General features: G+C 45.4%; 2 protein-coding genes and 2 non-coding genes across 7 annotated transcripts in view; 2 read left to right on the forward strand and 2 right to left on the reverse strand.

Annotated features, from left to right (window-relative positions):
- The window catches only part of LOC144153914 (uncharacterized), a 40,914-nt gene extending 30,296 nt beyond the window's left edge, over positions 1–10,618 (forward strand). For 2 of the 4 annotated variants that reach the window (XM_077685678.1, XM_077685677.1), the window contains exons 2-3: positions 2,479–2,517; positions 8,991–10,618. In XM_077685678.1, the coding sequence (XP_077541804.1) occupies positions 9,028–10,062 (1,035 nt within the window). In that variant the 5' untranslated portion in view covers positions 2,479–2,517; positions 8,991–9,027 and the 3' untranslated portion in view covers positions 10,063–10,618. The remainder of the gene's footprint in view (positions 1–2,478; positions 2,518–8,990) is intronic. The other 2 variants (XM_077685674.1, XM_077685675.1) reach the window with 1 other exon arrangement.
- A 5,435-nt stretch (positions 10,619–16,053) lies between these two features.
- Trnaq-cug (transfer RNA glutamine (anticodon CUG)) lies at positions 16,054–16,125 on the reverse strand. The gene has a single exon. It is a non-coding gene; the product is annotated as a tRNA-Gln (tRNA).
- A 7-nt stretch (positions 16,126–16,132) lies between these two features.
- On the reverse strand, positions 16,133–16,204 carry Trnae-cuc (transfer RNA glutamic acid (anticodon CUC)). Its single transcript has one exon. It is a non-coding gene; the product is annotated as a tRNA-Glu (tRNA).
- A 442-nt stretch (positions 16,205–16,646) lies between these two features.
- LOC144152791 (uncharacterized) overlaps positions 16,647–26,657 on the forward strand; it is a 78,371-nt gene continuing 68,360 nt past the window's right edge. Inside the window, exons 1-2 of the mRNA XM_077684253.1 lie at positions 16,647–17,032; positions 25,125–25,319. Coding sequence (XP_077540379.1) covers positions 16,740–17,032; positions 25,125–25,319 — 488 coding nt within the window. The 5' untranslated portion in view covers positions 16,647–16,739. The remainder of the gene's footprint in view (positions 17,033–25,124; positions 25,320–26,657) is intronic.

A 26,657-nucleotide genomic window follows, 5' to 3' on the forward strand; every position in this document is an offset into this window, starting at 1 on the left:
TCTGTACTTATGTCAGCATTGTTCTGGAACTGAACTTAACCCAATGCCTCTATTGTTTCACACACAGCTCCTAACAAGCCCTGCTGGGCTACAGAATAAAACAGATCTTCACATCAGCTGAAACAACCTTTATTTAGAGACGCCAACCAGCCTTCTGAGAAAGCTTGCCCAAGTTCGGTCGAGCTACGAGTTGCAGTCTGCAAATAATGGTTTTTCAGTTGATGTGCACCATCTGTTTTATTCTGTACCCCAGCAGGGCTTGTTTAGTGCTGTGTGTGAAACAATAGAGGCGTCTGGTTAGGTTTAGTTCCAGAACAATGCTGGTATAAGTGCAGAGCAGTTCCTAGAGATTTCAGATTTCAAGTCCGCCATCATGAGTTTTGTTCAAAAAGATTGTATTGGAATTGGTTCCTCTGTAGCCCTGGGTTTGCATAACATATACCTAGCATACGTTGACAAGCGCATTGACGCAAAAATTGCCAATTTTAATGTGTTTAGAATCTTTAGATATGTGGAAGACTACCTTGTGCTTTTAAGCTTGACTGATTCTAACCTAGACGTTGGAGTGGCAGATGTGACTAATACCTTTTTGTCTGAACCTTACGGACTAGACTTCACCTGGGAGGTGCCTCACGGGAATTCGATTCAATTTTACAGTATCCCGTTAAAGTGAGAAAGGGTGCATATTGGTCAAACTGGACGCTGCTTCAATGAACGTGCTAGAGCACCGGTTAGCAGTCAGCAGCAACATAGGCGGGCACCTAGCAGGCCACTAAGTACTGTGGGTGTGAGCCACTTCTGAATAAGACGACCTTTCTGAGGAGATCAAGAAACGAAACGGTAAGGGAGGTGGTTGGGGTGGTTTTTATAAAAAGAGCAGGCGACAAGTGCGTTTGCATGCTGTCACTAGTGTTAAGTGACAAAGAAATGTCATTTTTGAATCACAGCCTGTAGTTTAGTACGTACAGTTGTCCTTCCCACTTTGCAGTTTGGTCTGTGCCTGGAATGCGGGCACGTGTGTTGCGACCGCCTTGATTGCTCTCTTGAGGCTTGAGTAGATATGTTGTCATACAATACTACCAGCAGTGTTGTACTTGTTCATTCTAGCCATTGTCATGACCTTCTACACTTTTTAACATGATTATACCTTCGTTAATATTTTGTTGTTGTTTTTTCTGTTTAGAGAAGTCATGCATAAAGTCGTGTGGTTTCCCTTGAATAAACAATTAGAAGTTGGCTTGTCTTCATCCACGTCTACTTTGCGCCACGTTTTCTTCTTTCTTGAAGTACATGTACCAACTAGCCCAGCAACAAGTTTTGTTAAAGGAGCCATGAAGAGAAAATACAACTTCGTTTAATTTGAAAGAACTAGGATTCAGTATATCACTCAGCTCCATTACGGCCACAAAAGATGTTTCTTTAACGAAAAAAAGCAAGAAGTATTTAAAAACTTTCAAATTTTGCGCCACAGTGACGTGTTATGAGCAAGAATGACGTCACACGGGCCAACAATAAAACATAATTTTCAGTGCGTTAACTGCACGTTAGCATTCAAGTGATGCGGTCAAATGGAACTACAGGCCCCATTACAGACGTCCAGTCATGTGCCGTCGCGACAGGTCAGTTAGGCGGCCACCAGTCGCATAAACAAGGTTCCGTGACGTGTCATAGAAAAGTTGCGGGAAATCGGCTAGGGGGTCGCGACTGCTTCACACGTTTTCTTTAATATCTCCGTTATATGTTTGAAGATTGCGATGATATTGATATCATTGTTATCGGGACTAAGCAGTCTTTCTAATAAACCCAACTTGTATTTTGTCTTCATGGCTCCTTTAAATGTGCATGGTTGACCGGTTGTCAAAAAGCAAATGCAACTACGGGGAATGTGTTTTTTATATCTGAGTGAAATTTGTTCACATGCCAAAAAAATCGGATCAGGTGTCTTTTTTTTGGGGGGGGGGGGGGGTGCATAATAAGATATGCATCTACTGAGAATTTGACGTTGAGAAGATCTCAGTGCGATTAAGGAAAAGGAAGACCTAGGCATGTGCAGACTTTCAAATATTCTGGTGCAGCAAGTAATTACTGAAGCGAAGTTTCGGGATATTTGCTAGTCACCATGATAAATGGCAAAAAATTGGATATCAAAAATGGAATCATTGAGCTCAAAATCCTAGAAACAATAATTTTTACAAATGTTTCAAAATACAGTAGAACCTTATTGATATGTTAAAAAAAAATGCGAGGGAGAAACGTAGTGACCAGGAAAACACGTAGTGTCCGGTAAGAAGCGTACTACGGGGATTTTTTAGTGTTTCCAGTTGAGAGCGTATTAACCGGAAAATTGTATGAACCGAAAACGTATCGATGGGGTTCTACTGTACCTTGTTTAGTCTGAGGATTGTGAGCCTTAGATGTGAGGTGTTCAGTTTGGTCCAAGGTTTCAACCTTTTTATGGTGGTACTTTTTTTCCCCTAGCTGCTTGGCACCGCTGGAAGCAACGTGTTGTCCTTAGCGGTAATTCCGACTTCTCTGACTTGTTCCAATTGAAGAATGCTCTTCAGTGATGGCAACATTGGAAAAAAATGTAGCAAATTCTTTTTATAAGCTCTGTTAAACAAATAATGCAAATTGTGATAACCATGGCTAATGCTAGGCTGGGCTGAAGCCACGAAAAAGTTAGCATGGTTAGAAAAAACCGAAGCATCAGTCTTCAGTGCAACCAAAGTGTTTTGCGGCAAAAAAGCTGGCGACAGTGTTTTTGGTTCTTGCTGATCTCAATTGGGTGAGTTTTTATGTATTGGCACCACAGCAATGAATAACACTATCAGCCATGATAGAAATAGAAATAAAAATGTTTCTGTATCTGTTCAATGGTTTTAGAGAATTTCAATGAAAGAAAGTGGAAAGCTTGAAACGTAATATAGTAATTTTTTTTTTTCTCTTTTGAAAAAGGAACTTTTCAGTGATTTCTCTTTTTTTTTTTTCCCCTCCAAAACTCGGATTTTGGCTTGAACATATTGCAGTTACACCTAGGCTGTGATGTGCAATGTTCTGGAGGGGCGGCAAATCACTTTAGACATCCTGCTGTTATTTGGGGTGTGCTGCTTTCTTGTGCTATCGTGTTCCACTTTAAAATTTAAAAAGTAGGGCCTTTGCGCCCAGAATTTGAAATTGGGGTTTTCACCCATTGCACTTCAGTGGCTAAGGCATTGTGTGCTGTGGAAGTATGAGGATGTGTGCGTCATGCTTGATGCATCTTGTGACCAAAACAGATGCATGAATATTCTGTGAGGCTGAAAAAGAACAGCAGCACCACAGTAGGAAAAAGGAGCGAGAAGCTGGGGAAGCAAACCTGGGGAGGCGATTTTCAGAATACCCAAAGGCAAAGACTGCTTCACCCTTAAAGGGGCCATGCAGACAAAATAAAAGTTTGTTTTATTCGAAAGATTTTGTGCTTCATAGTGCCCCCAGCGCTTATCCGGCAGCAAGCGATGCCACATTCACTGAGAAAGTAACCAATATAGGTTAAAATTTTGATTCTCCCACCAAATTGTGTGTTTTCGTGACGTCCACTATGAAGTCACAAGAGCGGGTATTCAAACAAACTTCCACTGTGTCATTAGGCTCTGCAGCCTTGCTTGCAAACTTGTGTTTTGTCTGTATGGCCCCTTTAAAGGAGTACTGACATCAAAGTTGGATTTCTAAAAACTGATATGGTTCCCTTCATAAAGCTGCCGCCGAGTTGCCTTCCCACGATTATGGGTGTCAAACGTCGCTTGGAACCAATTTTAAATGGGTATTATTGTCGCAGTTTTGAGAGAGCCGAAAACGCTTGGCTCAGCCGCTCTGTGACGCAACTACCGCTGGTCGAGGGGTGTGACGTAGAAGAGCATTCTGCCGATCTTACTTGGACTGCTCTGCCTTTCCCTCTCATCGAGCGACGTGCACATTGGTCGGAACGAAACCGACAACAGCACAAAGTAAACATTTTGGTGGGGTTTTGGCGTCTTTTGTCCTGTTTCGCCCCGGTAGCCGCAACTCTGGGCAGTTTCAGACTGGCTGAATGCGGCGGAACTAATCTGTAATTGAGATGGGGAGAAGCAGCGTTGTGAAAGGTTGCCGTCTGGCTTGAACAGGAATTGGGATGTCATGGCCGCTGTAGAGCCCCCACACCTTCTCATGGGCTCTCAGCAGCCGAAACCAAAACGGATGCCATGAATGGCACTGTAATTCATATTCGGCAGCCCTTTGGCCACTCTTAACTCGTGCACAATGTTTTGTGGGTAGTGCGGACACATCGGACCCAAAAAGCCGAAATACAGATATTTGGTGTCACTACTCCTTTAAACATCCGAGACAGGTGCAAAGGCGAAAGCCGATGGGGGCTTTTCGATCACACTATCATACTTAAGTTTACTTAACTCGGCGTCATTATCGGGGTAAAGTTAAAATACCAATGAGCAGGCAGGGAGTTAATAGAATGTGCATGTGCTATGGTTGTGCTTTTAGAGAAACAGTTACGAGTAATGAAAATCTCAGTAATGAAAATCCAAATGACAAGTGCATGTGTGACGCAGAACCATGTGCATAGCTGACAGAATGGAGAGCGAGGTGTTTTTATTGCGCTGTTTTGGGGTACTGCCATGTACTGGTAATGCGAACACTTCCCAACAGAGCTAGTGCTTTAAAGGGACACTGAAGTGATATGTAAACATTGCGGGATTACTAGCGCAAATTGTAGTCCGGAGTCCCCAGGCCATGTTTCGACCACTCTAGGCGCGTTTACGCAATTTTATTTAGTAGAAAAACTAATTCGAAAATGCTGTCCTCCTCTCTTTACGCTCGCCCATTTTCTGTGGCGTTTTCGTGTGACGTCAGGAGGGGATGAGCTGGCAATTGGCTGCGCCACGGCTGCGCTACTGCACTAGCCACCCTAACTGCAGGGCTCCCCGGCCGACAGAGTCAGTCGGCCCAGCGTTTCGTCCGCCGGCCGCCGGCGGGTCGTCGCAATCAAGGAGGTTAAAAAAAATTGCTTGGTCGCAATTCGTTCGCTTAGTTGAAACGAAGCCAGGACACGTTTGTGAATGGAAGAATGTGCCTTTCTTTACTTGGTTTGTTTGTACACTGTATCTAGCTCCAAGTCAAGGTCGCTTCACACAGGCGCTGCACAAGCGCACATGCGACGCTTCGCTGGCTGGTACGCCAGTAGGAAAATATAAGGCCTCTTGAAGGCGGGAGAAGAGTCAGCGAAGTCAATATAGGTACTAAGGAAATAAAATCAACTCGTATTTTTACCGTACAGCGTAAAACTAGGGCGCGGGAAGCACTTTTTTGCGCTGGGCGAACAAGCACAGCGGTCAGCAGCACGACTACGCATCTGCGAACGCTTTTCCGTCTACGAAATGCAATTGCTAGACGTGAGCTACTGTGGAAACTCGGGCGACGCTTACTGCACGACCGCAGTACAACAAATAGTCACCTAAGCGGCTTGAAATGCCAAAACTAAATAAAAGTGTAAACCGGTTGTACAATATATACCCTATACAGTCGAATCCCGCTACAACGAAATTGACAGGACGTGCGAAAAATTTCGTTGAAGCGAAAATTCGTTGAGGCGAAATCTGCCCCAACACACCACGGAAAGGCCAGAAAAATAGCCCCGTACGTTTCCGCAACATTGGCAGCATAATACAATGTTTAGAAAAAGGAGTGACGCGCAAGAACTCATGTTTATGCGGATAACAAACATACCAATGGTTATCTGTTTTTTCACTGCACCCAAAGAACGCGTTACGGAGGGGGGTGAAGATATGCAGGCGCAAAACGTATAGCTGTACAACAAGGCGTGTCCACCGAGCTGATTACTTGCAGATAGCTGCTAGGCCGTCGGAAGCCCCCCTCTCGCTTGTGGCAGGAGCAGTGCGTTATCTTATCCTCCGACAGGGCACGGCAGCTACTGACCTTGGCAGGCAAGATGCGCGCGCTTGCATTGAACATGACCGCGCGCTCGCGACTAAGATAGGATGACTAGGCTTCAAGACCAAACACGCAAACATGACTTTAGCTCTTGGCTATGAAGAATGGTTGAAGGAAAACGGCAACGACAGCTGCTCACAACGCATACATGACGGCACCGCGCCAGCAGCGGAGCACATTCATGCAATTTCAACTGGATACGGATTGGCTGTAGCTCTGGGGCTCCGCCTTGGCGAAGCGGGCCTGCGCCTCGTGTAAAGACGGCCAGCCACATCGTTATCACCATCAAGCAATGGCGTGCGCCTGAGTTATTTTTTGTTTTGTTTTGGGTGGCGGTGTGGTCGCAACGCGCATGTTTTCGGTGAAACTAAGCGTCCTGAATGTATAAAAAGTTACAGATAGCTGGCGCTATGCTTATTTTATTGTAAAATAATTGTTCAAACCCAGCCCAAATCATCGAAAATTTCGTTGAAGCGAAAGCACGCCTGACAAATGGTTTGTTGTGGCGAGGACTGTTGCATTGACTTCTATGGCTAGCTGACGGGGAATTGGAAATATTTCGTTGAAGCGGAAATTTCGTTTAAGCGGCGTTCGTTGTAGCGGGGTTCGACTGTATCAGCAAGGCATTCACGTCCCGCTCCGTGGCCTAGCAGTCTGGGGCGCTGGGAATTCACCGCAAATGTTTTGCGAGTCACGAGTTCGAATCCCCGCGGGTACGTGCTTTTTTTTTTTTTGTAAGTTAACTTTTTTGTTTTCCGCCGATGTTTTCTATATTGAAATCACCTTTTTTGGGGCCGCAACGTTCATGGCTACACGAACTAGTTCACAAAACGCGCGCAGGCTGGCACTGGCGCGCTAGCGAGTTCTCGTTGGCGTGCTGTTGCCATAAGCACCGACTGCTTGCAGGCAGTGGGCACAGGCCAGAATGAACAGACCCTTGGCCTGGTGCGAACACGCTTTTTACGATACAGGCATGAGGGAGGCAAGCTCCAAATATGGGGGAAAAGCGCATGACATTTGGGCGTCTGCGGGTACGCGGAGGGCGTTCATGCACTGCGTAGGTCTCGGCTAGTGAATGCTACGACTACAAGCCGTCCTGGGAGGCTTATCTTGTGCATTTTACAGCCGACAACATGGCAGAAGCGCGGTACGATGATTACTGAGATATTGAGAATGCCCATCCAACAAAGCCATTGGTTATGTTTTACAGAACCGAAACCGAAACTTGTGTGATTGCTAACCTTGGGCATCGTCCAATCACGGCGCCCCTCCTCTCAACGTCACAGCCTTAGGTGGTGCGGCCGCCGCAAACCACGCATGGTAGTTTTTCTTCTTTCGCGCTTTGTAAAATAATTACCGATTTGTCAACCGGATAAACGATGAAAAGTGTGCTAATTTGAGCCAGTCTACACAGTGCAAGCAAAAACGGGAGCTTGACAAATTCACTTCAGTGTCCCTTTAAAGGAGCCATGAAGACAAAATGCAAGTTTGTGTTATTCGAAAGATTTCCTGTTTTATAGTGCCCCCAGCGCTTGTCCGAATGCAAACGATGCTTTATTCACTGAGAAATTAATCAATTTAGGTAAAAAATTTGATTTTCCCGCTCAATCGTGCGTTTTCGTGGTCCCAAATGACATCACAGGAACCGACCGCTCTGCAGCCTAGGGTCCCTTGATTCACGCATCCGCCGTACAGGGTGGAGACACGTATGCGCTGGCGCCGCCATTTTGGTCCACTCGCTCGCTGACGAAACAAGTCATTGTATCAAAACCGTGCTAAAATTATCGCCACAACGGGATTACCTGGCGAAGTTGGAATCATCTTATCTGTTTCGCGTTGCTGGGTCTCGTGGGAAACGAGAACGACGTGTTGTGCACGTTGACCCAACTGCAGCGGCACGGGACCGTTCAAAGGGTGTCTCCACCCTGTACGTTGGTGCTGGCACTGAGGTACTCGCGCGTTTGTTAACGTTACTGTACCTAGATGGCGCCACCATACCGTGGCGTGTCGTTTTCTGCTTTTTTTTCGTTCTGGGAGAAATGGTTTCGTGAAACATAGTGCTCGCTCGACAAATATGTTCACGTAAGACACCGTCGCGTCAATGAATTGGCCAGTGTCGTCTGAGACAACCCCAAAGCCCCGCAGTTCTGTGCAGCTAAACAAGCATAGTCCGCGCAGTACCAACAACACCAGTGCAAAGCGGTACTTCTATGTTTACATGTGCTTTCGTAACTTACACTTACCACCATTCTTACGGCTTTAAAAAGAATGTGCCCTAAATTTAAGCGCAAATAGCTCGTTCGGCAAGCTTGTAAGCTCTGCCTAATTTGCGTTTACTTTCGCCGGCCTCCGCCAATCGCAGAACTGGCTCGAATGACATCATAGGTTCTGTTGCGGGAAATGAGCTAGTGGGTCGCATGGCCATTCCCTTTTTTCCTAATTATGTAGCTTATTTGAGTGAAGTTTATGTTAAAAGTGGTGTCAGTATGATTCTGACGAGGCAATCTTTTGAATGAACCAAACTTGTGTTTTCTCTTCATGGCTCCTTTAACAGCACAGCATTTACGTGTTGCTTGTGCCTTGCGGCGCCATTTATTTGCTGGTGCCACGGCAGCTATTTTAGGGTACACCTTCCACAAGTGGTGCGCAGAATGCTTGTTTTACTGCCTCTATGCTGCTTGGGCATTCGCGCACACGCAGCGATAAAGCAGCGTAGTATGGTTTGGTCTTTCTTCCTCTAGAGTGACAGATAGAGGTGTAACAGCTTCCAGAAACTGGTTTAAGCTTCTGGGATTTGCTTTTTCCATGAAAATGGAGGAAGCATAAGCAAGAAGGCGCCATACGGAACTACCCTTAAGCCAGGATGTCGCTTATCATCATGTGTGCTCATTTTTGGCTTTTGCTATGTTTCAAAGTAGACGTTGCTAGTGCAGATCTGTGTCTGAACTGTGCAGTCTAACGGTTACTTGAACTTTGCATGCTTGAACTACTCGTGTAACTTTTTCATTCAGGTCTCTGCATCAAACGTCCTGCCAGGCATCTACAACAATGGACCAACTGAAGATCCACGCCCAGTCCGGGACAGTCCAGGAGTGCTTCAACCAGCACGCAGTCCATCGCAAGGACGCGTTATGCCAGGAAGACTTCGCAGTCTTTCTCAGCTCTCTTTTTACAGACTTTGGAGATTTGCCCGAGCAGGAGAAAAAAGCTGCGACTAGTTCGCTTTTCGAAACTTTCGATCGCAACCACGACGGCGGTATAGATTTCTCAGAGTTTGAATCAATGTGGGCGCAGTGGGTCCAACTCATGCTGTGCCCCAAGTGGGCATTCATTGTCGTCGACGTCCAGAACGACTTCATCACTGGAACGCTGACGGTGACAAACATTGGGGACGAGAAGGATCCCGCGAGCATTGTACCCGTGATTAACGACCTCTCGGAAAACGTCCCGTGGGAGGTGGTTGTGTTTACGTACGACTGGCATCCTGCGGACCACATTTCGTTTGTTGAAAACAAGGATTGCCGCTCTTTCCATGCCAGTAGCAAATTGTGTTGCGGCGATGCGAAGGTCTTTGACACTGTGGTCTTTGCTGACAAGAACTGTGCTTCTGGCTGCATCGAACAAACTCTTTGGCCGGCTCACTGCGTGCAGAATACGTGGGGGTCGGAGCTGCACAAGGACCTAAAGGTCGCTGACAGTGCACTGAAAATATACAAAGGTATGAGTCCCGATGTGGACAGCTACTCCGCGTTTTGGGATAATGACAAACGTTCATCAACTGTCCTAGATAAAGAGCTGAAGGCGCGAGGAGTGACGCACGTTGCGGTGTGTGGATTGGCGCTTGACGTTTGCGTGGCATCTACGGCGTTGCATGCCGTAGAGATAGGCTATGGCACTGTGATTGTAGACGATGCATCATGCGGGACTGCTGCATCAGCTACGGAAGCTACGAAAGAATCGCTGCGAGAGCAGCATTGCATTGTTCTGAAGAGTGCGCAAGTGAAGCCACTGGTTTGTGGCGAGGTGAGGCCGTTGGAGTTGGGGCTCCAGCTTGCCACAGCCGTGTCAGCAAAGACCAAATAACAACCCTGTCCAGAAATGACCAAACAATATTATTCTTTTTTTGCGAGACAATGCCATAAGGCATAAAAACCAAATGATGATCAATGACCCAATGTGTTAGTATTTCTTTTGCAGTCAGTCTTCGTGTATGCCTTCAGTTAGTAAATTCTTGCAGCCCAAATTTTGCTTTAGCGGACCTAGTTTATTGTGGAATATGTTTTATTGTTCGTATGTTAGTTTGTTCTGCCGTATGTACTCAGTTATAAGTTCTTGCTGCCCAAATTTTACTTTATCGAGCTTAATCGATTGTGCAGTATGTGTACTATGTGATTCATTTGTTAAGCGTTCGCTTGTGGCAAGTGTTAGTGCCCTCGATAGATTGACACAATTATATCACTTTTTTATAGTTGTATCGTTTTTATAGTTTGTTACGCAGCAATCGAATGTTGTATCAACGTTCTTTGAAAAAAAAAAAAAAAAGAAAAGCGTTAAGACGATGCTGTTTTAAAGAATATGTTTAGAAGAAAAACCATGTCCTCATCACATTTATTGGAAGTTAATAAAATGCATAAAAGTGTTTTTCTTTTTTGTCATTATTGGGAATCAAGTGCTCCTTTTTTGTATACGCTGTAATTGGAACCAGGGGTGAGAAATCCTTGCGTATTAGTCTTATTGGGAGTCTTGGGTGCTGGCTCTCTGCCCTGTAACTAATCAATTTTGGAAGACAGAAACACCTGCATGAAGCGAGAAGTGCATTTATATTTAAAGGAGTACTGACACGAAATTTTTATGTTACGTTTTTTTCGCTGCTATGCGTGCCTACCAGCCCACTAATCATAGAATGACAGATTAGACGGTCGAGCGCAGCGTCAACATTCATTTACGGCGTCGTTTATTCGTGCCAGTTTCGGTTTCGACTGAAAAACGCCGAGTGGCCGCCATGACAGCATGTATAACATGACGTCACTATTCTTGCCGTATCGCTGCCTCTCTGGAAGCGCGCGCGAGCGCGCGCGCGCGCCCAGACCGGCCGAGGTTTTCGCCGTCCCCACAGGCCCGGGCAGCATGACGTCAGTCCCAAAACCATGACGTGTACACACGCCCGAGCAGCGCGCGCCAACCACAGCCAGCGCGGCGGCTTCGTCACCGGAGCCCCGACGTCGGCAGTTTGGGGCACGTAGCAGATGATGTCACGTCGGCCCGCTCAGGGCTTTCTCGTGTGGGTGAAGATTAAAATGAATTTTAAATATGTTTCGCTGAACGGTTGCTGTTGAAACTTGCTGGGAGATATCTCCTGATAAAAAGGAAGCGTTTTACATAGTTATCTCAGCTTTGAAATTTCGTGTCAGTACTTAAGCTACTGCGAGGCACCAACCGTGGGGTGAGAAAGTTTGGCGCTATTGCATATGGAATAGTCCAGAGCACGTGCACGGCATAATTTTCACATTGCTGCATACACTGTTACTTTAGTAGAAAGTTGCACATGCATCTGTAAGGGATGTTGACCATCCAGGAAGTGCTTCAAAAACAAGCCTGTACCGATTTGTACACACCGCTAGTGCTCACCGTCCACACAGTCAAAGCACCCACGTCTTGTGCTGCTGAGCATGAGAATGCGGGTTCAATTATTGGCCGTGGCAGCCACTTTCCTGATGGAGGTGAAAAACAAAAACGCCGAAGTGTGCGAGATTTTGGCACACGTCAAAGATCTCCAGGTGGTCAAAATCAATCCGGAGCCTCCCACTGCGGCATGCCTCATCACCTGCATTGCGTCGGCGCGTTAAACCCTACAATCAATCAAAGCACCCACGTCACGTATTCATGTGATGATGCAGTTACATCCGTTCCATTCCAACCGTATTCCAGGGATGCACAGCTTCCGACAATTCCACTCCTGGTACTACTACAAGTGAAAAAAATTCAGCCTTTTGCACTCCTGGAGTGGCTGGGCAACATCGGTCCATTCATGTGAAATTTTTCTGACATGTTCCGCGAACCTAACAAGAGCTGGTATTGTAAAAAACAAGAACAGGAGTGGTAAGTTGTGCAAATTGTTTTGATATATAATGAAACCGAAGCACTGAATGAAAGGCTGTTTATATGTCGCATACATGTCGCTGTTTCTATGGCGTCATCCTGAGTACTTTGCTTTAGGAACACACGCTACTTGAGTAAAGTTTTTCTCGCTCTTCTAATAAGAGAAGCTGTTTATAGTGTCCTTTCTGCATTTGCCGGTGTAGTCCTTGCTCCAGAAATGCCATTCACAATGTGGTATGTACTATACATGCAGAAGACTGGCCGCATTGGTCCAAGAGTTCAAAAGTGTTACAGTACTTGCACTTCTAGTGCTCTTTAAATGTTAAATAGTCGGAAGTTAATCCTCTGAAAGCAGGATAATAGGAGGTTGCATGCCTCATTGATATGGAGATGCTTAGACAATCACGTGGACTGGTAGCCATTGCAGTATCTCTGCAGTTAAAAGAATCTTCACTTTGTATATCTTGTTACAGGCAAACACCTTGATGCTGTGGCCATCGTGGTGTATTGACAGAAGGGCACTCCCAACCAAACAGGGGAGATGACCCTCCTGCTTTCAAATATTTTTAGGCAATGCACATAATGCGCTCCTTCAGAAAAACTCTTCTTTCTTTGGGAAGAAGGCTGTATAGCTGGTGTGCGGTATGTGGTGTCTGCGACAGGGGCTCAGAGGTGCACCGTACCTTTTCTCAATCCTGGCTTGTACAAGGAGATCTCAAAGTCACACGTGTTTCCACTTACGGACGAAGCTAGAGAGGGGACACTTTGCTTCCTGACTGCGTCCTTGGCCCCCTCGGGCGAGGATACGGACTCCAGAGGTGCAAGCGTCGGCAGAGAATGGCGGTGTGGCCCAACTGCATTTACCCGCTCTTCCTCTGGCGTCGGCTTGGCACCGTTTCAGCCGTGCTTTGTCTACAGTCGTGTTTAAAAGAAAACATGACGCCGGACAAAATGGAGAAAGATTTTTTACCTCGCATTTTTAGTCTGGAAAACTTCCGTTCTGGGTGGCCTTCATTTTCCTCCGTCACCTGCACTGTTTTTCTGCGTGCTGAAATCCTTGAGCTTCCCTTACTCACAGCAGTCTTGCTTGTTGAACAAAAAGGAAGGTGTGTGTAGACACTGACCTTTTGTGTACTGGGTCATAAAAGAATTTTGAAGTGGCAAAGAAACACGTGGTACACCTGTGGAGTCCTGAATCCTGGTAAACTACCTGGAGGCATTGTCTCCCTGGCGCATCCAAGTGGAAGCAATATGCAACGTCTTTCGTTTCAGTAATGTCATGAAAACACATAGTGCAGTGCGGATTCCAAGCAAGTAAGTATAGTGTGTTACCTCCAGAAAAAAAGCTCAAACTAATCTGGCGACCATGAAAATTTGAATACAGCTGTGTCCCTTCCTGAAACGCTGAAAACCAGAGTTCATGGCGAGAGTTGTATGGATCATTGCCAATAGTATCTGAAGATTTTCTTTTTTGCTTCAATTCCGATGCAAAGACGACACAAGCTGTAGTGGTAGGGGGAGAGCATTTAGAAAAGACGTTAGTAAACTCTTTCGGGAAACCGATTGCAAAGCGCAGGTAAGTGGGGAGAAAATTGAATTGGCAGAGTTGTCAAAGTTAACTGAAGCAAGGTTGGTGACGTTTGTACCTGCAACATGGCAAATAATAATAAACAGAGGTAGAGCTGGTAACATAACGAACAGCATGGGTGAAATAATGAGAGAAGCTAGAAAGTTCTATGCAGATTTGTGCGATTAGGACTGGAAACCATACTGAAATAATTGTACAGCTTAGCACGCAGCCCCAATAGTAACAATCCTCCAGTGTGGTGGAAACGGCACTCGGGAGGGAAAGCCAGAGGAAATAACGGAATAACCGCAGATCAAGTAAAAGATGGAGGGGTTATTAGGGATATTGGCCTGGGCAAATGCCAACCTATAGTTATTTCACAAAAAGGGTGATGTCAAAAACTCATCGCCCTGAAGTTTTTGGCAAAGTCAGTCACATATGCAATACCTTAGATTTCAAACAACCAAGCCTACAGGCTCCGTTTAGTAAAAGCCGCTCAAAGATGTAGCACATTCATGCTGTCAACGAAGTGATCAAGAAATCCGCAGACCATAATAAACTTATCTACATGGAATTTATGCTTATTGAAACAGTATTGGACTATATGTCGACACCATGCATCAGAGACCACAGAGTAGAGCAGGCTTGCATACTGTTCTTGAAGATGTCTACAAGGGTTGTGTGGGCCCCCTTATCCTTCAGATGGAGGGTGGGTAGTTAGCAATGAAGCATGTTATCTAAAAAATTATTCACAGCCTTTTCAGAGTGCAGATCTAGGAATACTTGATTGGTAGAACTTGGAGTGGTAGAACTTGATTGGTAGAAAAGCTCAACTGGAGGGTTGAACATGAGCGTGAAGGAATAAAAATTAAGCAGACATGCAGAAGAGCTCTCCGGTGCACGATTATATATCTGTTTTGGACGATTTCTCAGTGCTGATCTTAACCACCGGGAGAGTGGAATTATTCAGAACGCACTCCCAAATAATGAACAGTAGGCTATCCTCTGTCACTGAAAGAAAAGGTTAAACAACATGTGCATATATAATTATACACCTTGCAAGGCAGGAACTTGGGAACTAAACATATGGGGGCTAAACCTTATATGGAAATTTAATGAGTAATGCTTAGGACAGCATTTTGAATAAGGCACCCGCTGCGGTGACTCAGTGGCTAAGGCGTTCTGCTGCTGAGCACGAGGACGTGGGTTCGATTCCCAGCCGCGGCAGCCACTTTTCTGATGGAGGCAAAAAGCAAAAACGCCCGTGTGTATGGGATTTCGGCGCACGATAAAGATCCCCAGGTGGTCAAAATTAATCTGGAGCCCTCCACTATGGCGCGCCTCATCGCCTTCATTGCGTCGGCGCTTGAAACCCTACAATCAATCAAGCATTTTGAATAAGGGTACCAAACGCAGGTGGAAGACTTCCTAGCTCAAAGCAGTGGTGAATTCACTATTGGTCAGCTTGAAGCAGGTTTTCAAGTTCCAAAAACAAGTCGAATCTCTGCAGACTGTCTTTTTCGTAGCAAAAAATACAAAATACTGCTCTGAGGTGAGCAGTGGAATTTTCAAGAGAAATTGGAAACTTCTCTGCCTTGTGTACTTGGGCCCAAGAGAAATGGAGTTCGGCCCGACATACACACAATGCAGAGAAGTGACAACTGGTGAACTATGAGAGCAACAGACCTCTTAACAGATCACTCGGTCATTCAGGTCCGTGATACTCTAAGAATTAAAAGCCCATATAGTATGGTGGTGGCCATTGCATCATTTTTAGCTGTGCCGGGGCCACAGGGATGTCCACAGTACGTTATTATGAATAAAGCTCTGCAATCACAGCAGTGTTGTAGCTATAAAGTCCCTATGAGTTTTATACTAACCCAGTTACAAAAAACAACCGGAGGTGCATTTGGACCTGCTGAAAACACAAATGGTTAAATTGGAACCTTCTGTAAATGCAAATTGTTCCAATAGGACCAATTGTGTTTTCGGCAGGTCCAAACGGGCCCCAAATTGTTTTTTTTTTTTTTTCGGCTGGGAAGTTAAGGTATATATGACCCTTTTTGGCCCCTACAGCCATCGTGGGACCCAAGAGTTTGAAGTTATAACTAGACCTTCACTGGAGACATACTCGAGTTTACTGTATCCAAACTACAACGAACTGGAGGTTTTCTATCACGGCAACCAATAACCTCACCGACATGTCTGTAATATGAAAAAAAAAAATCAGGAAAATATGTTTTGCGGCAAACAAACTCGCAAAAAAAAAAATCACTGAAGATGTGAGAATGCCCGAGTTTCGGGAAGGATTTTGAAAACAGAAAGGCAAGAGTTGTGGCGAGGGTTCCCGCGGCAATTTTTTCTGTTCGCATTGTGAAGAGAGTTCATTAAATAAAAACAAAAATGTCAGGTCTCACCGAGATTTGAACTCGGATCGCTGGATTCAGAGTCCAGAGTGCTAACCATTACACCATGAGACCAAACACTTTCCGACGCCGGGAATCGAACCCGGGCCTCCTGGGTGAGAGCCAGGTATCCTAACCACTAGACCACGCCGGAACTGGCAACAGGGCGATATGAACGTCTAGAAGATATTGCAAAAATGATTCGACGCACCTTTTGCTAAAGCAGCGCGATTATAAACGAAATACCGACAGCCGTCATCCCAGAAAACGCAAGCGCTCGGCGTTGAGAATTTCTTTGGCCGCAAGTAACCAATTGAGGCAGCTAACTTCAGCAGCTGCGTTTAAACACTTGCAGTGTTCAGTAGTTGGTAATTCGACTCGTAGAACTTGCTTCTCAACTTTGTTGCCTTCCTCGGTTAATTTTTGTCCGTCGAGGCACTGAATCACATTTGTTTTGAATGTTTACCCTCTGCGCTCTCCACACCTGACGTCCTGACCTCACCTGCTGAAACGCTCCTCGAGGGAAAGGGTGAGGGTAGAAAGGCACGCGCCCAATCAAGAGAGCGAGGAAGCCTCACCCTCGCCCAACGCTTCTAGCCAACATGTCCGCGCCCAGACCCATGGCTGCATATCCTAGCGCTCCGTGATCGCCCGGGGAGAAATTTCGCGACGTCCCGAAGGAAGGAGCCATGGCTCTCGTGCGTGCTGTGGTCACAAACTCTGTGTTGGCCTGCCTGTGCGTCTGTGTGTTAGCGCAGTTCAACTGGCACGTGCGGGACAACTTCGATGACATCCGGACGCGCCTCGACAAAGTCACGGGCCACAACTGTAGGGTGGTCGACGTCAACGAGCTCTTTCTGCCCAACGAAACCGTCACCCATGTTCCAAATATTCAGCGGCTCAACATCGACCCGGTCTTTCCGAACAGGACCAACTTGTTGCACATACACAACATGGCCATTTCCCGGGCATTTTTCTTCAGGTAAGCGAGCCGTTCAACCGACGTCGCGCGCGTCGCCGGCGACGCCCTGTTTTTCCAGACGCGCTGGCGGAAAGGCGGTTGCATCGACTCATCGCATTCCTCGGTCGCATTATTCGCGCGTTAGTATTTCCCTCGAACGTGGTTGAGCACTGAATAATCTTCGGTTCAAACGCTTTTCTCATCGCGCTAACGCAACGGCAAAGGAGCGGATTCCACAGCCGATTCCGTCCGGATGGTTCCGCGTCTCTGACAGTTTTCAACTGCCAGAAAGCGTTTCGTTGAAACACTCATCCGGAATCGGGCTCTTCGAAGCACGTGCATCCGAGCGCCCTTTTTTTGGCTGCTGTTGGTGAAGCCACACAAAAGCAACGCGGCGAGTTTGAAAAAAAGAAAAAAGCGGCGTGTTCCGTCGCCTGAGGCACGGCGGCCGTGTTTTTAAAATCCGTTCCACTTTCGCCGCCTCAGTCGGTGTCCTGAAATCAATCATGCGCGTCTCTGATACAATGTGTCGCAAAGCTTTTGCGCTCATCGTATGTGCTAATCGTCGGGCCGTAGTTTCTCGTGCGGCGCTGATTGGTGTGATGATGTGTTCGCGTAACATAGTACTTCAGTGGCGTAACTGACTTGACATCGCACCCCTCTTCCGTTCTGCCTACCAGAGCTGTCCTGCTCAAACTGAAATGTAATAAAAAACAAAACAAAAAAAAAAAAAACACGTAGGTGGTCATGGTTGTAATTTTCGAAGTAAATTTGGGCTGTGACAGCGGTACTACGCGCACATTTTGGATGTCACATGACATGTCGTTGTTGAGGAATGAATTTGACGAATGGATGTGTTTTAACATTGCAGACAGAAGCACTGCCTGATCCCATAAGCTTTTGATACATTCAAGCGTGAAAAATCGGGCCCTTGTGATGTGTCTCGAGATCGTTCGTGGACGCATGAATATTTGGACGGACTTGACGTACAAGTCTGCTTTTAGCACAAACTGCATTTAATTAAGCAGGGTGGCCCTTACCAAATAAGGTATCATAAAAGATGACCTCCACAAATCTGAACAGGATTGGGAGTGCGCAAAGGTAGCTAATTGGGAAGGGCTAAACAATAGCACTTCTTTTTTTCGTTTTTTGCGATGAGGCAGCAAATAAATGGCCACAATACAGACTTGTGTGAAACCGGATGATGTGTGGTCCTGGCATCAATGAGGTGTTATTAGTGAATGGGGGTTGATAAAGTACCCTGGCACTGATTCATAGTTTGAGAACTGCAGCGAGCTGAGAGCAGGTCACAACCACCCTCATTTCGATTTATCTGTATTCACTTTTCTTTAGAATAACTTATCAGCATAAAACACATCCGATAAACACTTTCACTCTTTCCTTCGCGCCTGGAAGCATTGTCAAAGTTACAGTTATCAACAGCATGGCGCAGTGCTACGTAATTTGCTCATTGCAGCAGAACTACCCGCATTCCATTTAGAAATGGCCAGTAGCCGCTACATTGCCGTAACGACGTAATTCAAAGTAAGAACACCAACACTTGGGAAAGAGAGAAAAACCTTTTGAGCAGGTTTCCAAGTTATCTGATGGGCAGCAATTTTTGGCTGAGGTACTTTGAAGCCCCCGAATCTAGGTACTGGATGTGTTTGTTGACTACGTTCTGAAAGCATATGAGATTTTTAAAAAGTTTCAAAAACTGCTGCAGGGTCCTTTTAACTGCTTTTTTCAGTGCATGCATAAAAAATAGGTAGTGCTTCTTTCTGCTGCAGAAGTTTCCGAATGCAATGGTATTTGCCAAGGTCAGGACCAGAGTGTTCACTTCAGATCATTTTCACACTTTCTGCGCAACCACAGGGGCGCAACACTCTGCTCGCGTTGCACTGCTGAGCACAAGGACGCGGGTTCGATTCCCGGCCGTGGCGGCTGATTTTCTGATGGAGGCGAAAAGCAAGAACGTCCGTGTGTTCGAGATTTCGACGCACATTAAAGATCCCCAGGTGGTCAAAATTAATCCGGAGCCCTCCACTATGGCGCACCTCATCGCCTGCGTTGCGTCAGCACGTTAAACCCTACAATCAATCAACCAAGCAGCACTCTGGTCATCTTGTAGCCAAATGTTTCATCAGCTTGCTAACCGTGCTTAACTTTAAAGGGCCCTGACACAAGTTGTTAAAAATTACCTGAGTTGTTATGACGATCTGAGGGAAATATTGCGTGTGAGAGAACGACATTGCGCTCACACGTTTGCTCAAGAAAGCTGTCATTCGCTTCCTTCTGTGTTCTGGGATGGTCACTCTCTGGTTGTCACAAGTCACGTGGAGAAAAGCTGCTAGCGGCGGGAGCTGGAACAGGGTGGTTGTGTCGGAGCTCACAGTCCCTATTTAGGGGAAAGAAGGATGAAGAGACAGAGAGGGTACTGTTGTGATTGTAGGCTTGACTGGGTGGTTGGAGTTACAAATAGGGCTTTTTATGAATAGGAATTTGAACCAGGAAGTCAAGAAAATTAGGAATAGGGCCTCTAGCCAGGCTGTAAATAATTTTGGAGAGACGGTACCGTATTTTCGCGCATATGACCCGCACCAGAAATGCGAGATTTTCAGGGGTGATGTGGAGGTACGGATTATATGCGAGGTATTCCTTTGGTGCAGCTTCACCGCAGTGCGCGTTGTGCTGTGATGCCCCTACAGCAGTAATAGCGACCAAGCCACTGTTATCCCTTCGACAGTGCTTAATTTGCACACACAGCTCAGCAATACGCCAACCTGAAAAGATGGATGCGGCAAGTCATCTAGTTACGTAGTCAGCTAGGTAAATTCTTTTGTATAAACAAATGTGTGATGTTGCTTTAAAGTAGCTTTGGTCCATCCTTTTATGTATAAAATATGCGGGGATGTATATTTTTTTTATTCGTCGACCGAAAGGGGGGTGAGTTATATGCAGGGGTGGGTTATGTGCGTGAAAATACGGTATTTCATTGACAGCTGCCCATCATGATGGGGGAACGCTCTTTTATGGAAGTTTTTGCTACTCCCTTGTCCCTAAGTGTTTCCAGCACTGAATTAAATGCTTTTTCGCAATGTTTAAGTGCCACGGAAAGAAGTTTATTGCACTCTGCAGATTTCTCTATTGTGTGACTGACGACATAAGTGTAGTCTATTGTTCAGATGCCTTCCCTGGATCCGGCCTGCTCTTTTAATTGTTTGAGATCTAAGGTGTCAATTATGCAGCTAACTATTCCTTTGGTAAACAAATGTTATACTACATGAAGTAGACTGATGGGTTTTTTTAAGTTTAAGCTCTGTGTCGTCATCCTTGTGAAGTGGCATTTTTTTCCAGTCCAGGGATACCTTATGTCCTGGGGTGTTCCGAGAATAATTTTTCAAGCTTTTGTGGTACAATATCTCCTCCCTCCTTCAAATTCATGGTTGTTTTGTTGTCTTGAGCAGCTTTTCTTCTCTTCGTCACCTTAAGTGTCTTTTGTACCTTTTCTTTTGGTTACAGTGGAAACCTTGTGAACCGAGCTAGTTCTTTCAGTACTGTTTCGTGGCCTAACTTTGCTAGCGTACAACTCAGCATAAATCATCCCCGCTACTTTCTTGGTTGTTCATTGTGGTGCAAGTTTTGTCTGTGAGTGCATGCATTCTATCTCTGCTGATTGCAAGCTTCTTCTTTGTTGCCCTTGAACCTCCTCCTCCTTCCCATCGAAACCTGCCTGTTACGAGTTGTGCATCACTGAAAAAAGGCGCGGAAAAGGCGATGACACAGAGTAGTAAAAAAAAAAGAACAGGATAACACCGTACCAGCAACTGGGAACTTTATTCAGATAACAGTAATTTTTAGTACAGTTTACCCCATAACCCAAACTTATCAAGTTACACAAAATAACAATATGTACAAGGCATGATTACCACACGTGCCCTGTAGATTGAGTGGTGGGTGGCTTACACACATTGACCCCCCCCAGCTGATATGACAAGCTTTGACTATCTTGCTCTGCGTCTTGACCCTGTGCCTGGCGGTTTTTTCAAAAAGGGGCCTTGTGCTCCGTACAGTGGAAGGCCAGGTGCGTGAATGACCTGCTCACCAAATAACTATTAGGCTCACGTAGGCATTAAGGCCCAATGTACACCCTTTGCCAAAATTTTCTAGGCCAATCCTAAGCCTTCTCGACCACAAAGAATTCAAAGGATACACTTTAGCTTCAAATGTGACAAAAATATTTTGTGACAGTGAGGAAGAAAGTTGTTTTCTCTAGCTTTCCGGCATAAAAAGTTTCAGCCTCGTTTAGGACGTAAGCTTGTACATTGAATTTTTTGCGGCCTGCGCATTTCCAGCTTGGCCTAGAAAATTTTGGCAAAGACTGTACATACCTTTCCACATGTCAGCGGCAGATGATACGCAGCTGATCGTGTGCAAGGCAGAAACCACTGTGCATGTTTCACGCTGCAGTCCCTCCTGTCGTGCTGCCCCAGCATATCGATTCTCTTGCGAAACCCGAAGCAAGTCTGGCCCACCCTTCAGCAGCAAACACAACGTTTACGCTGTGATCAGGAATCCACTCTCTTGAGGCCGCGTGAAAGCCAATGGGAATTTTTTTCACGCTTTTCTTTCCTCGTGATTCGGGCTTCGACAAAACAGCTTCATTAGTTTGTCCGATGGCGCGTCTGATTTTTTTCGCCGCACGTGGCGGCAGTGGCACCATCAGAAAACCCGTCTGCGCACTTGTAGGCCAGTATTGAGTGGCGCATGAAAAATACTGAAAGACGGGGGGTTTCCTCATGGTTACTGTGGCCTCTGAGGTATTATTTTGTTGCCCGTCCTAACTGGCCAACTCCTCATTCTGATGGAGTTGGGTACTTAAAAGCCAGGCGCTTCCTTAATAACTCATCCCTTCATGGAATGAGATGGGAAGAAAGGAGGAGAATCAGACGTCCAGATGTCTTGTCAACTGTTTTAGCGGGGAAGCCTGTTGGCTGGGCATAGAAAATTCTTGAGGAGAAAAATTAGCTCCCACCGTGAAGTAGCCATACACAGGGTTCGCACAGGTCCTTGAAAACCCTTGATTTTTCTGGAGAGAACCAATGGCCCTATCTTTTCACAAGAATTTAAAGTGTTTGTCGTGAATTTTAGGTGTTAAAAATGTAAAGAAACATTGTAACAATCAAGTTTCAGTGTATTGCGTGAAATTACGAGTTGTGGATTCTCATTATTACGAGGCAACATTGGGAGCAGCACTCCTCAATAGAATTCATGTCACGATACAATCCTGTGAAAGCCGGCTTCTGTTCTCTATCTTGCATGTTCCATCTAGTCTCTGGACGGCCTTTCATTGCATGTTTGCTGCGCCTCATACGCTCCATCTGCGTTTGCTTTTACGTGCAAATGGTGCACGTGTACATAGCTCATCCTGCCTTGCAGCAACACTTGCTGAGTTAATTTCAGCTGATACTCTTGCTGACAAAGCAGGAGATGCAGGCAACATTAACTAAGTTTTGAAATCAAACAACCTCAGCAAAACACCAAGAAAAAAGAAAACCCTCTAAATATAAACTATGAAATAAAAAATAAAGCTTGGGGAGCATTCATGAACCCATAGCGCCTATCTAAATGTGCATTAATGTTCTTAGGTATTGGGCAATAACAAAATTTTGCATTGTGTTGAAAAAGTTATAAATAATCCCAGATGAAACATAAGATTGGGACCTTGAAAATATGTTTTCTGGTCCTTGAAAGTCCTTGAAAACCCTTGAATTTTTGGTTTTGAATCCCGTACGAACCCTGCATACAGCAATTCAAACAAAAAGCTGTAGGACTTGTCCAAACTTCCTTTGCATTGGAAGCAAAGTTTGTGTATGTTGAGAAGTTGAACACGGAAGGACGCAAAGAAAACTCAGAGAGAGTCCACGTCACAACGTTGCAAAGCAATGCTCGTAACACATTACGCTTTATTATTCCTGTTGTGATGACCACATGCAAACGAAGGACGTGTTACACCTCTTGGTGCCAGGAAATCTCATACAGTTGAACCTGGATGTAACGAAGTTGGCAAAAATTCGCAATTTTTTGTTACATCCAGGTATTCGTTGCATGAAACCAAAATGCTAGACATCTGTGATGGCAAGCTAACTCTTCAGGATTTTTTTCACAATGAAAAGCTGCGTGATTTGTGTCTGCTGCTTTCCCATAAACTTAGTCATTACACAGCATTCTAAAGAAGCAAGGACACTTAGCCCCGTATTCAGAAACGTTACTTACGTAACTTCTGCCTTTTTGACACTTTTCGGTGCCTTAAAGGAGCCATGAAGAGAAAATACACCTTCGTTTAATTTGAAAGAACTAGGATTCAGTATCTCACTCAGCTCCATTACGGCCCCAAAAGATGTTTTTTTAACGAAAAAAAAGCAAGAAGTATTTAAAAACTTTCAAATTTTGCGCCACAGTGACGTGTTATGAGCATGAATGACGTCATACGGGCCAACAATAAAACACAATGTTCAGTGCGTTAACTGCACGTTAGCCTTCAAGTGATGCGGTCAAATGGAACTAGAGGCCCCCATTACAGACGTCCAGTCATGTGTCGTCGCGACAGGTCAGTTAGGCGGCCGCCAATCGCACAAACAAGGTTTCATGACGTCATAGAAAAGTTGCGGGAAATTGGCTAGGGGGTCGCGACTGCTTCACACGTGTTCTTCAATATCTCCGTTATTTGTTCGAAGATTGCAGTGATATTGGTATCATTGTTATCGGGACTAAGCACTCTTTCTAATAAACCCAACTTGTATTTTGTTTTCACGGCTCCTTTAACACGTTTAAAGGATTAGAATTATGCTGCAAGGGCGCCTTTTCGCAAACTCTATGCTCTTTTTTGCACTAAAAATTGTTGAGAGTGTGCCAGCTGGGATACTGTACCGGGCTGTGACGTTCTTCATTTTCGCTAGTGAGGACGGATTTAAAATTGCGAGCTCGTGCTGAAAAGACAAAACTTTTTGTTTTCAGGCAGCAGAGCTAATCGCCAACGAACTGACACCACAGATTTGCTGTGGAAACTCGCAACTACTCGCTGACAGGGAGGCCTAGCACATAGCCTACAACGCACTGACACTAGAAACGCACGGTAGTTTGCGGTGCTGGCGAAGTTCGCCAAATTAGGGCATTTCTCCAGCTGATGCTTCAGAAAATGTGCAAAAAACAAGAGATCATCAATGTTGTGAATTCGTTACGTCAAGGTTAACCACCGCCATGTCTTCATTACATAGCGGTCGTGAACACATATGGGTTTCAATGGTGCTGGAAATGGGGAATAGAAAAACTTCATTAGATTTAGGAATTCGTTGTATGGAGGTTTGTTATATCTAGGTTTAACTGTAGTCGGTAATGTATGTTTATTACATTTATGAAAAGAAGAAAACGCAACATGTGCGCACAGACAAGTGCTGACCTGAATTTTTAGTTGGTGGTCCCGCCTTTTTTGAACACGTTGAGGAGCACAAAAAACAAGTAAAGCGAAAGGAAGATGAGGAGGCAGACATAGAGAAGCAAATATAGCAGGACTGTCAGTGAGGGGAGCATCAGTGTCAGAAAGAATCAAAGCCAAAGCACAGACCATGGAGGGGGAGGGGGAAAGGAAAAAAGACCACACCCCCTCAGTCCGCTTGCCATATTGCTGTACGACATTGCTGTGGTGCTTGTAATGCCCTGTAGCTGCTAGTCTGCTTACACCCAGATAATGTCACAAGCATTTGGCGCAGGCGAAGCTAGCGGCATCTGTTGCGGGAGAAGAAGCTGCGCGGGGGCTGTGATCGGCATTCCGCTTCCCAGCCACAACATGGCATTGCCAAAGGGAATAATGTTGTCCATGAGATGCCGCTATCAACTTCTTCACCATTGCATCTGCCAGACTTCGTAGTCCGTGTTAGTTTTCACTGTGACATTCATTATGTGGTTTTTTGCACGTTCCTGCTGCAGTGGGTGGTTCGCCTCCTGTGCGCAATTGTTTCTGCTTGCTTTTTTCTTGCAATTTTTTCTGCTTGCTTAGCTTGCGCCACAGAGAGTGTAAGAAGTCCCCGTTGTTGCTGTCTCCCCATTGGTGCAGCTTCATCCTGCAGAAGGCGGCGGACAACGACGAGCCGGGCTTCATGTACTACTTCATGTCGGTGATCTCGGACGTGGCGGCCAACCGGCTCATCAACAGCAGCGCCATCTACTACGCCCCCAACATGTCCTTCACGCCCTCCTACAAGGGCTTCTTCAACAAGACCATGCCCCTGTTCGCGCCCAGGGCCTTCAGGTCTGTTTTTACCCTCCTCTCCTCTCTCCTGCCATTGACGAACTGCTCTGTGACGTCACTGGCGCTCCTTAAAAAGCGACCGGTAAAGGCTGAATTGCTTTTTTACTGGAAGGTAACATTTTGTAGCGTGAGCTACACTGGCCGAGGTCGAGCAGCTTCGCGTGGCTCCTGGAGGGCCGTGCTGCGCATGCGTGAGGAGCAGCGACGTCTCACGGCGCACAGCTGGCGTGCCGGCGGGGATTGGATTGGATTGGATTGAATTAAATTAAATTGGATTGGATTGGAAATCGTTTTAGCAGCAGTAAGCATGATAATCAGCTAATCCTAGACAACCAGGACAGCTAAGAATAACTAGCTGAACCTTAGCTCACGCTACGTATATCCTGGCATAGCCGAGCTAAGCCACTGCTTATTTTTTTTTTTTCAGAGCTGTTTCAGCTTTCGTTCACTGGAAATCGGTGGCTTGTTTATATTTAGATGTAAATGAGAAATGCTGGACACTTTTCTGTTGTTTCCCTTTTATTTTTTCATGCACACAAAAGAAACACGGCGCACATCAGAGAGAGAAGCTGTCTGCGGACTCATTAAAGCTAGGGAAGCGCAGCTACCTAGGAGGGAGGAATAAGGAAGAATTACTCGCGAGATTCTCCAGCATGGTGGCTGATGGCCGGACAGGTCACGGAGCTGACTGCGCTAGTAATCTCTGTGTTTTGCTACGGGTTGTCGTATACAAGTTGTCGCGAGACAACAGCAAGGGGCAATAACTGTTGAGTTTATCCGCTAAATCTCCTGACTGTACTCTTGTGACAATACAGAACATTTGACAGAAATAAAAGCTGGAACAAATCTTACTGCTAGTAGTAGTGAAACAACATGCTTAATCGTGCTGAAGAGCTGAACTTTATCATTTAAAAAAAATTCTGCAGAAACTCGGAGAATAGTCTACCAATGCGTAGCATTCTGATGCCGCTTGTTTTGAGTGTGAGATTTTTACAGCCAAATTTTTTTTTATTTTTCTAAATCCCCTCCAACCAATTATCTCTATTTAAGCTATTATAACGATTACACTTGTAACTTTCACAAAATCTGCATTATTGTGTAAATGCAGGGCATTACACGGTTTGCCATTTTCCATAATTTTTTAATATTTTTGCTATTTTTTAGTGTTTCAAAATTTCATTCAGCCAATTATCTCTATTTATGCTAGTGTAACGATTACAGGTGGAACTTCCGCGAAATCTCCATTGTCCTGGGAATGCAGGGCGTTGTACGGTTTTCCATTTTCCATAATTATTTTACATATTTCTTATTTTTTAGTTCTTTCAAATTTCGTTTGAC

Source organism: Haemaphysalis longicornis, unplaced genomic scaffold (genome assembly GCF_048455015.1).
Source record: "Haemaphysalis longicornis isolate Haplotype H1 unplaced genomic scaffold, Haemaphysalis longicornis Haplotype H1 scaffold_9, whole genome shotgun sequence".
Taxonomy (NCBI): Eukaryota; Metazoa; Arthropoda; class Arachnida; order Ixodida; family Ixodidae; genus Haemaphysalis; species Haemaphysalis longicornis.